The 13,945-nt window shown below is 43.8% G+C and overlaps 1 protein-coding gene across 1 annotated transcript in view; it reads left to right on the forward strand.

Annotated features, from left to right (window-relative positions):
- LOC144145279 (neprilysin-1-like) overlaps positions 1-13,440 on the forward strand; it is a 47,308-nt gene extending 33,868 nt beyond the window's left edge. Inside the window, exons 11-21 of the mRNA XM_077676832.1 lie at positions 2,185-2,283; positions 2,406-2,483; positions 2,898-3,010; positions 4,322-4,380; positions 5,122-5,173; positions 5,311-5,378; positions 7,214-7,344; positions 8,409-8,474; positions 9,324-9,419; positions 11,460-11,536; positions 13,186-13,440. Coding sequence (XP_077532958.1) covers positions 2,185-2,283; positions 2,406-2,483; positions 2,898-3,010; positions 4,322-4,380; positions 5,122-5,173; positions 5,311-5,378; positions 7,214-7,344; positions 8,409-8,474; positions 9,324-9,419; positions 11,460-11,536; positions 13,186-13,285 — 939 coding nt within the window. The 3' untranslated portion in view covers positions 13,286-13,440. The remainder of the gene's footprint in view (positions 1-2,184; positions 2,284-2,405; positions 2,484-2,897; positions 3,011-4,321; positions 4,381-5,121; positions 5,174-5,310; positions 5,379-7,213; positions 7,345-8,408; positions 8,475-9,323; positions 9,420-11,459; positions 11,537-13,185) is intronic.
- The last annotated feature ends 505 nt before the right edge of the window (positions 13,441-13,945 follow it).

Consider the following 13,945-nt stretch of genomic DNA (forward strand, 5'->3'; position numbering starts at 1 on the left):
GCGCAAGTTAACCTTTTTTTGCGTGTTTGTGTGCCCCTGCTTTATTCAGAGGTGTTATATTTGGTATACGTTGTCGTGAAGGGGTACTCTAGGTATTGCGCGATTGCAATGGCGCCCTCCGGAAGCCTATTTAGGGCCCCTTCAACGTGCGCCGAAAACTTGAACACAGGGACGTTTTCTCTTTTCGCCTCCATCAGAAAAGCGGCCGCCGCAACTGGGAATAGAACCCGCGTCCTCGGGCTCAGCAGCACGACGCCTTAGCCATTGGGCGCGTGTTTAGTGTTGTCTTTCTAAGTTAAAGCAAGCCATTAAATCTGCTAGCGGAACCTGTCGTATTGTGTCGGCACGGGAGGGGAAGTCCAAGACTACGCAGAAACCGGCCAGTCTTACGTAAACTGGGAATAAACAGGTCGGCACAAAATCAAACCCCAAGAAAAATGCAGGATAATATTGACGCAGTGGTGCTACGACAAACACCTGGATAGGGGTATTTAAACGGGACATAACGAATACACAAAGCGTTTTCGTTCAAAACAATTGGCTTTCATATATTTTCACCACATGTCAGTTGAGAAACGATGCTGTCATCACGAAGTTGTTGCAGATTATAGTGTGGATGTGAATATTTGAAAGTGCATGTTTTCAATTGCGAGCTCTAGATGTCTTATGTTCGTTCTCAGAAATGTGACCAACACTTTTCGCCGTTAACATTACTTTTATCAACCACTTGGTAATAACATTCTGCTCTAAAAGTGGAGGGGGTGAAAGCGTTAATTGGAATGAAAGGTATAGGGAGAGGAGAAGGATACGGGGAGGAGGAAGAAGAAGGAAGGAGGAGGAGAACGAGGTGGAGGAAAAGGAGGAGGAGAGGGAATGAACAGCGGGTGTCCATGCTAGTCCGGTAGGCCGCGTGTCTTCGCCTCCATTCTGGCCCGAGAGATCCGAAACCCCTGGTCTTCAAGCCGTTTGTTGACCACCAGGGTCTCCCACTGCTCTGGGGAGGAGGGCAAAGGAGCTGGTGGGTTGGCGGCCCAAAGCAATACCTCTTCGGACACTGTGTTAGGAGTAGTGGTTCAGTGAGTGCAGTCGTAGGGGCAGGAGGTTGTTGAGCTCTAAAGGGAGATAATTATGTTTTAGCACCATGTCCGCAGTGACAAATAAAGGGCCAAAGCCTTTGCCAACCAGATGAGGCCTCCGCTCACTTTTTTGTGAGGCAAAATAGTGTTTTTTTTTTAGGTCAGTGAGACCACCCTACATTGCCCACATTGACCCGTAGCCCGCCTCCTAGAGTGCGTTCCACAGCTCAGTAGAAGCTTCGGCACTGTAAACCCCAAGCTGAATCGTGTGAAATTAGCTTGAAGCTTTTGAATGTGTCGTTTTTATAGGAAAAGTGGATGTCCAGGCAGACTTAGGGGTAATATCATAACAGTCAAAACAACGATTAAAATGTGCTCACTCATATACTATTACAAATAAAGATGAAAAGTAAGGCTGAAATTAGTAAGAAACCGCGCGAGTAACTCCTATGTATACATTTCTATAAGCTGAAGACAGTTTATGTCTAACCTATGATGGAATAAAGCAACTGCGAATGTCTAACCTATAATAGAATAAAGCAACTGCGCAAGTAAACGATGCAAAGCAATTTATTCAACTCCAGCCGTCATGCTTCAAGTTTAAAAGAAGACACACAAATTTGCTTTCAGCAAATCTGAGGGGCAGTCTATGATAGCAAGCTGAAGTCAATTCGATATCTCAGCAATTTAAAACATCTCAGCAACTTCTCAGCAACATTAGCTACATTAAGTGGACGGGGAAGAAACCTGCGGTTATGTTTTGATTATCAGTTACCATGCTTTGAAAAAAAAAATATCTTATTGTTATCTCTTATTATCTCTTATCTTATTATCTTATTATCTTATCTTATTATCTCTTATCTTATTATCCCTTATTAAAAAATATCTTATTATTATCTCTTATGTAACCGAAGTAATATAGTCTCTGAAATACGACCTGGTAGTTCTAACTGTTGCAGAAGGGTGTCGGTCAATCAGTTGGTCCGTCAGTCAGTCATTATTTTATATAAAGATCAGCACTGCCGCTATTTAGCTCGTAGAGGAGAAAATACATTGTAGTGTCGTGTCAGTGTTAAAAATTGGCTCCATACTAGTATTTTCCTTGCAGATTATCGAGCTTGTTCGTGAACTGAAGGACGCGTTTCGGAAAAGCATTCGGAAAACACGATGGATGGATCGCTCGACAAAGGCCGAGGCTCTTAAAAAAGCAAGTGTTGATTTACAGTAGTATATTTTAAATAAGAGAAACTAGGCAGCGAATCTCATCCCGAGCAATTCGGAAGCGAATTCACAATGCAGATATTAACCACTTGCTTCTGCCTGTTCCAGCTAGACAACATGGTCACCCAAGTTGGATACGCTGACTCTCTTCTGAACGACACTTACATGAACGAAATGTTTAAAGAGGTGCGTAAATTTATACGTACAATTGCTGCAATAATTACGCATCATGTAATTTGCCGAAAAATTCTGTAAATTAAACCTGCCGGTCCACTACCATTAAATTCTGAGAGAAAACTCCCCTTCTCTTGCTGCTCCCCCAAAATGATGGTCAACCATCAGTTAAGGAGAAATCTAGCATTCAAAATTACATCGTATACCGACCTCTCCACGAACATCGCTAAAAATGGACGTGGAGAATAGAAGCGCAGAAAACGAGCTCGTCCATGTTAGCCCTGATGTGCAGATACCAACGTGCCTATCTCCTACCCTTTTTATGTACTACACATTGCGGTTCCAGGCGACCCTTATCGCCTGAGCGCACGATGTCCCTCCGGTAGCCAGCTGTGAGAAATAATTCGAACAATGTATTTTCCCCAGGTTGACAACGTCCCGCCCGGTCAACCGTTCCTCCTCAGTTACATTTCATTCCGGAAACAATGGGCCAAGATCAACCTCAGGGCGCTGCACAGGCCCTGGAACAGACAAAAGGAGTACGTTCTGTTTCGTTTCCTTTTTAAGGAATGGCAATTAATAACATTTGACGGCGCCATCGAACGTGTACTGCTCCCAAACTACATCGCGGTTGCCATCTAGGGCTTTCGAGGAAGTGTTGGAGCAGGAAAGGGGGGTGGCGAGGCGCAAGGAGCGAAGTGTGTTCGAGCCTTCTTGTATTGTTGAGCAAGAAAGCCTAAATTTATCATCAACGTGGAATCCAGCGGGGCATTCTTTAGCTGCGGAATGGCGTAACAACTATCAAAACCGGGTGTGCTTCATGTGTAATCCCAAAAAATTGCTTGGGTCAGAGCGTATGTACGTTTTCGACAGACGTCTATTGAAGAACGGTATGGTAACTCATGGAGTCGGTTTCAAACTCGTTGTCCGTTGCCGCCGCTATATCACCGAGCAGGAGGCCTGCGGGGCTGTTTTCTTAACTACAGTTCTTATGAGATGGGAAACGGCGCTTAAAAAATTGATTCAGCCCTGTGTTAAACGAATTTCAGGCTGTGTTGCTAAGATATAGTTTCATACTAATATACACTAGAGGGAAAACTGGCGCTGCAATCGCGGGATGTCGTGGGCCCCGCCATTGCAGCTAGCGATGTTCCTCGCCTACTTGACTTGGCTAGCCACAAGTCTTTTGCTGTCTCGAAGCCAAAATCAAGGAAAAAAGGGTAACATCTTTTTCTTGTTCTTCTGGCATGAAGCTTCTAAATAATCTCTGACAAATAAATCTTTTGGGCGCTTCAATTTAACATCAACAAAACAAATTTATCTTCTACAGTATTATTGTTCCATTTTTGCAGCCAGAAGCAACTTTCTAGCCTATTCACGAGCCATGCCAAGGACAAGGGCAACGTGCCTGCCCGGTACAAGGCGGAAAGCTCGCTGAAGTGCGACTCGCATAGACAGTGGCGCCAGATTTCCCTCTTGTGCATATTAGTATGAAACGTTATGGTTGCTAACGCTCATATAAAAATATACTGTGGATGTGAACACTCTCAGGCCACTTTGGTGTGAAAGAGTAATTATGTTTATATGATAGAATTTTACACAGCAAAGGTTTGTTTTTATGCGCAGTTAAATTCCCAAATGCATGCCCGCGAACTGGAAACACATATGTGATTGAGCTCAAGCACAGCACCCTTTAGCCACAGGTCTACATACCGGTGCTTCAGGTATGTAAGAGCAAGGAGGACCTTCGCAGCACTGACTGAATAAATGCAGAATTATAAACTGCGTTTGCATTCCTCATTTCGTTGGATTCCAAGTGAGGATTCGTTTTGCTGCACTTTTTGTTTCAGCTGGTCGGCCGGTCCAGCTATTGTCAATGCATACTATTACCCGCAACTGAATGGCATAAGTAAGTAGATCAACGGTATGTTTTGTGTCCGTGCTACGGACGTTCAATGTCTTTTAGCTGTGCGAAATAAACTACCTATTGTACTTGCACCCTTATGCACGTCTAATCACAGTGAAATTTAATTATGTCAGTGATAATGTTAATATCAAATCAAATCAAATCAAATCAAATCGAGTTTATTTTTAACATTACAATGTTGAAGGCCACCCTGGCATAAAAGCTGCTAGACGCAGCTTGACGGGGCCAGGGGTCCAGAAGTGCAGCTTCGATGACACACGTGCATAAAATGTTAGCTGAAAACAACAAGCTGTATACAATCACGTAGTACAGTAGATATATTTTTACGAAAAAATCTGTATAACAACAGCCTTGGCTTTAAAACAAAGTGGAGCAGGCCATGGCAGATTTAGTGAGTGAAAACTTTACTAAGACGAGCTTCAGACGCCTATGGTTGGGCGCCCGCACGGTGGGAGGGGGGGCTCACAAAGCTTTTTCCGCACTTTAGACTTGTTACTAGAAGCATACAAAACATAACAGACCGAAAAAAATCGGCGTAACAATCAGTAATAATTTGTATGCCAAGCTTGCATGCATGTTTTAAATAAACGATGGAATAACAACGCTCTTAGGCGCTCGACCGCGCTTCGGTGGCTTCTGGTAAAACATTGAGAGAATTCAAATTTCTCTCTAAAGTACGCAATGCTTAAATAATGAATATTATTATTTCCATGCTCGTTACAGCCTTTCCTGCTGGAGTCCTACAACCGCCTGTGTTTGAGTACGGTGTGCCCATGTAAGTGGAAATTGTTCATTTATTCAATTAAAGAGCCAAAACAATGTTCCCGCTCTTCCTCATGAGAGTGAGCCAACACACGATAGTGAATACGGGCGTACACGTCGTCTTCTTCTTTCCTGTGCCTCTGTGAGCAGGTATATGAACTTGGGAGCCATCGGAACAATTATCGGGCACGAAGTAACACATGCGTTTGACGACACAGGTAAATCCTAAAACGCCTTTTTTTTGTTTAACAATTTTCGGGCAATGCCATGTTTTCTCACATGCAGCAGTACTACTCGCCCCTAGGTTTCCTCCCCCATTTCCGAAAGCACAACTTAAAAACGTGTTCTTTACAAGCACCAAAAGAGTTCGGTTCAAATTTACCAAATTTTCTCAAAGAATATCCTCCCCCTCCCAATCCATACCCACCCGAAGTCTCTCTGGAGCGACCCCTCAATAGAATACAAAAGAAAAAAAAATCATGGAGCACCCTACTTGGGATACCCAATAAGAGACTGGGAGGAGGAATATTATGGTGTGACATTCATAACATGTGATTGACAAACGAAGCGTTGATAATATAGATTATTTCAGGTATTTAATAATATATAAAACAAGCTTCCTGCCGAGGCCAACCTTTTAAGGGGCCATGTAGACAAACCAAAAGTTTGGTACATTCCAAAGATTGCCTCGTTAAAATAATACTGACCACACTTTCAACGTAAACTTTGCTCAAATAAGCTACACAATTTGGAAAAAAGGGAATGGCCATGCGAACCACTAGCTCATTCCCCGCAACAAAGCCTATGATGTCATACGTGCCAGCTCTGCGATTGACTGAGCCCGGCAAAAGCAAAGACATATTAGCAGGGCTTATAGCTCGCCGAACGAGCTTTTTGCGCTTACATTTAGGGCACATTCTTTTTATAGCAGTAAGAATGGTGGGGTAAGCACATGAAGTTACGAAAGTACACGTGAACATAGAAGTACCGATACGTACTGTTGATAGTAGTGCGTGCACTACTAGTGCGTGCACTACTATAGTAGTGCGTGCACTACTGTTGATAGTAGTGCGTCACAGCTCTCCGGTGCTTTGGGGATATCTCAGACGATACTGGTCGATTGGCGTAAGCGACCGTATCTTACGGGACCATATTTGTCGATCGAACACCATGTTTCACGAAAGGATTATTTTCTACCTGAACGAAAAGAAGCCAGGTACAAATACGGTCAAAAACGAAGGCAGAAAACGGGCAGCCGCGGCATGGTGGCGCGTCTAGGTTGACTAACGGTAAACAAGGCTTCCCAGCACATGACATTATTACAGACGTCACGAAAACACACGATTTGGCGGGGGAATCAAAATTTTAGCTTAAATTGATTAATTTCTCAGTGAATAAAGCATCGTTTACTTGCGGACAAGCGCCGGGAGCGCCGCAAAACACGAAACCTTTCTAATGAAACAAACTTGTACTTTGTCTGCGGGGCCTCTTTAAAGCAAAAGTGTCCGATCCCAACATGATCTTTTAGTGAGAAACGAAGAAAAAAAGCGGGCAGTGATTAACGACTTGTAACTCAGCCCATCTACAAAAATCGTTTCGTACATTTTTTTTAATTGAGACAATCTTAATGACTTCTGTATACTGGTTGCGATTTCTGTATACTGGTTGCGACCATTCGGTTACACAGGCAGTGAGGAACCGTTGTTTTACCGAAAAGAATACGGTGACCTGTTTTAACCGTATTCTGTTTATATCCTCGGCACTATTCGCTAGTAGTGAGAATGCAATTTAACGAGAATGCAATGCTTGACGAGGCTGACTTAGACGTGTCACGTAATTAATTTTGATCTCGAAAATGAACTCACCGCATCCCGTGGCAAGCGAGAAATGATGGACAATCTGTTCGGATATCTGCCCTCCGTGTCAACGCCGGCCAGTGCCGAAGGCGGGACGGAGCAGTGACTTCCGCATTTAGCTCTTATTTACTTTTGATGAGCATTGAAGGATGACCTGCTGCCCCATGGTGTTTATCTGTATTATTAATACTGTCTAGGATGCCAGTTCGACAGTGAGGGAAACCTGCACAATTGGTGGACGAACAGGACAAAAACGAAATTCCTGAAGAGGGTCACCTGCTTCAAGGAACAGTACGGCAACATCACGGATGAAAGGATCAAAATGAAGGCAAGGAAATAGTTGCGGCGTGTCCAATTCAATCACTCCACGCATAGGCGTGCGCACAGGGGGGGGGGGGGGGTTGCAGCCGCCCCCCTAATCATCTTAGGTCTTATGGGGGGGGGGGGGGGCGCCAAATGTGCCCCATACCTTTACTCAATCGAACCTGTTTCGTAAGGGTATGACCACGTGTGCGTTTTCACGATAATGACAGCCGAAGAACCCCCCCGTTACCTTCCAAAAGCTATTTACTTTCAGCCCCGGAAAGGTTGGGACCAAAAGCAGGCTGTTGTGAGAAACACGTTATCACATAATTTTCATTTTTACATCTATTGCGGAACTTGTCCTCTTTCTACTTTTCCTCGTAAACAACGCGCGCAGCAGCACCGATCAAAACAGCCGCGTAAAAAGAGTTTCAGAATAGACAGTATCAAGTTTATAAATTTTTACGCATTTCTTCTTCTTCTTATAAATTCTTACGCATGGGTATAAGTCGGGAGTTGCCAGCGGGAGGGGGGGGGTGCACTGCGGTAAGACTTCGCCCCCATAATCTAGAACCCTGCGCACGCCTATGACTCCACGCCCAGAAAAAACAGTTTTGTTGGCTGGTTATGAGAGAACGTAGAAATTGCAAGACAAATTTCATTACTTCAGTCTTGCTTTTCTCAATCTCTTTCAGCACGATAGTACTATTCTCTTTTGTAAAGTTAATTGAGCTTACTTGTTTTTTGCTCACATTTGCATTTCGACATACAAAAAACCTGCAGTTTGCCGCACCAGCAGCAGCAACTGTGCCACAGCCAACTCCTTCTTATAGGACAGCAAACAAGGGGGACTGGGGTGCAGTTGAAAGCTCCGGGAAATTCTACCTTTAAGAGTTACGGTATAAGGAGGGGAATGCGATTAAGCTGTTCGATATTATGCTGACGGTGGAAATGACAGCGAAAAAGCTATGACGTACGTATGCACTTAGGGGCATTTTCTTGTTGCGTGGAGCAAGATATAATATCTATCCTATGACAAAAAAAAAAGCGAAACTGCATATATCGCCTCATTTCTGCTCCCTCTTACAGCTTGATGGTGCGAAAACCAAAGGGGAGAACACAGCAGACAATGGAGGAATTCATCAGGCATACCGCGTAAGTTGGTGCTTCGATCAGAACGGTTTGACTGAAACATGTACTCCTCCGTACTACATGTTGTTGGGCTAGTTGGTACTGCATCTTAAAAGTAGCAAAACTCCCATGTCAGCCGATGCGGAATGAAGCAACAGTGCTGAGCGAAAGCCGGCAACGCGTCGTCCGCGAGCTGATAGAGGCCTTTTTTACTCGTAAGAACCATGAAAATTGTGTCGGCGAGCCTTCTGTTAGTTTGTATGGAAATGAGTTTCAGTTTTTAAACAGGGTGGTCCAATGATAAAGAAAAAAAGAACAGAGGAAATAAACTGTCTGATTTTTGCGTATGTGCAATCAATGGTATATATTTATGATCATTTTTTCAATAAAGTTGTTGCGAGTCTGCGCCCATCCTGTCCTTCTTGTCTTTTACGCGCAGTTTTTCTACTTATAAGATGTACATACACCTCCTCGCATTTCCTTATCTTTTAGTTCGCTCACGTTTTCGCCACGCGACTTATAAAAAGAAGTTTAAAGAATGGAAGAGAGGCTAAAGTAGGAAAGTGAGAGAAAAACGGGGGTACAGACGGTGAGGAAAACGAAAAGAGTGGTCGAGTCTCCAGGCAGGCATGCATCCAGTTTCGTGCAGAATGTTCAGTAGCCATCACCAATATCTGTCATTCTGCTCCCAGCGGTTGTAGTTATCCGCTTTATCTAATCAGAGAACTTCCTTATAGAGAACTTCCTGATAGCAAACCAAAATTAATGTTTAGTCAATATTTCTTTGTGCTAAAGAGTTCGACCATCATCCTTTGTACTTCGTAAACTCGTTACTCGTGCACTAATATGACGTCATATGGTTATTCATCGCAGGCCTACCGTTTCTGGGCGGCAAAGAACAAGATTCAGTCGCTGCCTGGCCTACAAAACTTCACTGCCGATCAACTATTCTTCATTTCGGTGGCCCTGGTGAGCTATTTAGCTTTCTCTCTCAGCACTGCGGCTTGCAAATGATGGAGTTTTACACGCACTTAGACGCAGCCGATATGAATGTTCAGACCACTCACTCACTCACTCACTCACTCACTCACTCACTCACTCACTCACTCACTCACTCACTCACTCACTCACTCACTCACTCACTCACTCACTCACTCACTCACTCGCTCGCTCGCTCACTCACTCGCTCGCTCACTCACTCACTCACTCACTCACTCACTCACTCACTCACTCACTCACTCACTCACTCACTCACTCACTCACTCACTCACTCACTCACTCACTCACTCACTCACTCACTCACTCGCTCACCCACTCACTCACTCAGGGCTAAAGCAGCATGTGTTGCACAACCCGTTACCCAAAATTTACTAATGACCCACAAGGGACCAGTGACGTGTTATTCACGGGTGGATAACACAGTAGTTAACCGTGGCCCACAAACAAATAGTGACACAACATGGGCCCATTAGTGGTTGACCCACTGAAGCAACAAGTTAAAATTAAATTTGAAGTCTAGGATAGCCTGAGTTCGAGGATAGGCTGTACCTCTCTGCCACCATAAGCAATACCTTGAATTCTGAGGATTAGTGTTCCAAAAGTTTGCAGGAGCCCTAAAAAGTAATGGGAAAACGGTATCGTCGTTGTACAGGAATTTCTTAATTTATTTTCTCAGAAACTGCCTGGCTGCATTGCTGTGCATTGAAAGAACTTCTTAATAGAAAAAGCTTCCTATTAACCGGTAATTGCTGTCATAAAGCCAGTAAGACAAATATTTTGTGATATTCACAAATCCTCATTCTAATTACTTATGATGACACCTGTACAACAAACTTATCGGGTAGTGTTTGGAAATTCCTGATGCAAAATTTACGCCTAACGTTTACGAGTGGTTGCAGGTACGTTAGCGGTTACGACACTCAGCAAATGTCAAGTGTTCATACCTGCATAATTGTTTCGGAATCAAGAAAAAGATAATAAGAAGAATTCGCAATATATTGTCACGAAGACAAGGACGACGCAGTTGTCTTGAAGGAGAAACAAGTTTATTGGAGCGAACTTGTGCTCCCCTAACAACTCAAAAGAATACAGAGGCGGCGAAGCAGCGGTCAACAAAGTGACTTGCGTCGGCGAGCGTCGCAGAATCGAATGCCGCGGCGTCTGCTGTGCAGGCTTTTATCTTTAGGCGCCAGAGTTTCTGGAACCGTCGATTCACATCCAGAACATTGTAGATCACAGAAGATTATTCTGGGCTAGCGGCGTTAGGGCGAAACACTCTGCTTATCTGAATGAGATAGCCCGTGCGGCATAAAAATAAAGAATGGAACACGCGCTTCGCATGGGACACAGATAACAGAGCCGGGCGCGGCCGGGCATTAAAAACAAACCATAAATAAACAAACCCGTACATGGTTCGCGGCAATATACAGTCATGAAAAAAATGAAAGGCAAACACGAATATATGAACTCCAACCCGCAATATTGAAAAATACTGTTCGTTGAGGCCCAACAATGGCGTGCTATTGGTATATTTGAAAAGCCACATTTCCCAGTTTTGTTTTTGTCAATAAGTCACGCATCCTATTGACCTGCATGAAAAGAAATCGAGCTATTTTTGGTTCATGATTTATATTGTCGTGTTCGCATTTCAGTTGTCCGTGTCTGCTAGTGTTGGCCGTAGAGCATTGTTATGCACGTATACTTATGTTCGGCTGAACTCTTTAGACATTTTCTGTGAGCGTAGTTGTTTCCCCGATAACATACTCTCAGCAAGGTTCATTGTTATCAGTTTTATTTTGATAGTGAGAATTATTGGCGTTGCCTCCTGCGAAAGTTTATGGCATTGTCGCCTTATACGGCCTGGCTTGTAAAACCGTCAATTCTTCTTTTACATTCCCGTCTTTCACACCCTCAAAAGCTGACTTGTGTTTAAGAATACCTTGACTTTCCTATTTACCAGACTGACTAATACCTTTCTCAGTGTTCATTTTGTCTTCTTGTGTTTTATAGACGTGGTGCACCAATCCCCGAGCAAAGCGCCTCAAAGCTCAGATATACAGCGACGAACATGCACCGGCACGATACAGGTACGTCGAAAAAAAAAGAAGATTGCGCCACAAGTTACTGATGAAACTAGAAATTTGAAAAGAAGCATGGAGCAAAATGGAGGTTGGGTTCATTCGAAGAATTCTCACGACGAAATAAAAATTATGCCAACTTTAGCGCAAACTTAATAAAATCAATCTACCGGGTGTTCAAAGTTAAAATTTATGGTTTTCTTAAAATTAGGCACTGGGAGGCTCGCGAAGATCATCTCTGCAAATAAGTTATGTGGCCAGGAGGACACAAAGTGAGATGATAATTATCGCTGTCAGCAACCCAATTAAGTAAAATTGAATAAGTAACTTTCTTGTTTACTGCAGTAAGCGGGTATATTTGTATTGAGAAGTTAGAGGCAGTCGTGTTTTTACGCAGTATCAGTAGGAAGAGTTCTTTTAGCGTGTCTGTGCTCCTAGATATGTGACTCCAAATTTTAATTGCCGTTCGCATGATTACGCATGAAAGAGAGTTAGGTTCGGCGCAAAGCTCCTCCCTGGTGTGACGCGGCTGTTGCGGCTGTTGCGCGGTCTTTTCTTTTCATTTTTCCAGCCGAAAGGGGAAAGGGGACAGTTGTCATCTTTGTCAATGCCTCCGCTCCGTTGTCAAGCTAAGCGCAACAGCCGCGTCACACCAGGGAGGAGCTTTGCGCCGAACCTAACTCTCTTTCATGCGTAATCATGCGAACGGCAATTAAAGTTTGGAGTCGGATATTTAGGCGCACAGACACGCTAAAGAACTCTTCCTACTGATACTGCGTAGAAACACGACTGTCTCTAACTTCTCAATACAAATATACCCACTTACTGCAGTAAACAAGAAAGTTACTTATTCAATTTCAGTAATTGGGCTGCTGACAGTGATAATCATCGTCTCACTTTGTGTCCTCCTGGCCACAGAACGTATTTGCACAGATGACCTTCGCGTGCCTCCCAGTGCCTAATTTTAAGAAAACACTTAATCTTAACTTTGAACACCCGGTGTATAACGGTGAAAACAGACAAAAGAGTGAGACTTTCCAACCAATTCCTCGTGCCGCCCCTACGTCGTCACGCGGACTAGTTTGTGGGTTTGTCGGAAACGAAGAAGGGATGCCACCAATAAGCACGACTTTGCTGTTAAATTTCTTGGCCTTGTGTTGCTTGGTGGCGCCAGTTGAATTCTAGCATGTAGCTAACGCAGTAATATAACTAGGTTTATGGTACCTCATCAATTGCTTCACTGCAGAACACGCAGGGAAGAGAGACCTTCTTTTCAACCCGTGGTTGTGAATCCAGTGTTAACGTCTACGACGCTCAAAATTTAGACACGTCCTACGTTTAGAGCGACCTTTCTTCCCCGTTATTAAGCAGGCTTATCGGAAAGCTAAATCAGCCACAGGTGACGTAAGTGGAATTCTGTTTTAGTAAGACAAAAAGTATAACCTTTCGACATTTTGGATAGACCTGCAGTGACGCAGTTGCGCTATAAAAGCGACAAGAGCAAGGTAAACGGCCATATGTGCCTGTATTAGGAGGGGGGGGGGGGGGGGGGGGAGGGCGTGGATAAAACGTGCATGTTTTGTTGCACGTTGCACTGCACACGTTCTGTTGGCGGTAGTCACAGCGCTGTTAACGTTCACTTTTATCTTCATTTTCAGAATAAATGTGCCCCTAAGTAACATGCCCGAGTTTGCAAGGGCGTTTAAGTGTCCCAAAGGCTCTCCAATGTACAGCAAGAAAAGGTGTGTCCTGTGGTGAAATTAATTGTCCAAGTGTGAACGCATACAAGACCGAAAATAGACAGCCTCGGACGTTTCATCGAGTGACTCTATCGTTGGACTGTGCCAATGCAGTCTCTTTTGGCCCAAAATGTACCCCAGATGTCCTCTAATAAAAAAAAAAATACATTTTTGTATGGCTGGATGTCAGTATCTTATGTATTTCGTGTAATGAAAGGAAGGTTGATCTTATCAACTTAGGTTTAAAGAACAGCAGTTACACTAAAGAGTGAGAGGTTTTTCCAAAGGCCAACTATTTTTGCGTTGTTGGCTGGCTGTCAACCTGTATAAGGCCATTTATGATGAGAATTTCAGCAATCTTGTGCTAAGCATATAGCACTGCTGCAACTATCACAGTTCGCTTATTGATACTTTGGCGATTTTGCTACCAGATTTGAGACATAACGGCATTCACAGTAATTAGAGTGACCACAGAGTAACTTCTGCCATTCGAGATGCAAAAAACGCGAGCTCTGAAGGAGCAAGAAAACCAATAAAGGGGGTCGAATATATTGAAACAAACAGAACAGCACAGAGCATGGGAAAATGACATCAGTGCAATCGCATTTGAGAGTTCACAAGCCATTTTAATGGGGCCAGGGAGTGTATTGGGCTCCACTTAGGCAACTTAGGCTACAGA

The sequence above is a fragment of the Haemaphysalis longicornis genome, unplaced genomic scaffold, assembly GCF_048455015.1.
Source record: "Haemaphysalis longicornis isolate Haplotype H1 unplaced genomic scaffold, Haemaphysalis longicornis Haplotype H1 scaffold_7, whole genome shotgun sequence".
In the NCBI taxonomy this organism is placed as follows: Eukaryota; Metazoa; Arthropoda; class Arachnida; order Ixodida; family Ixodidae; genus Haemaphysalis; species Haemaphysalis longicornis.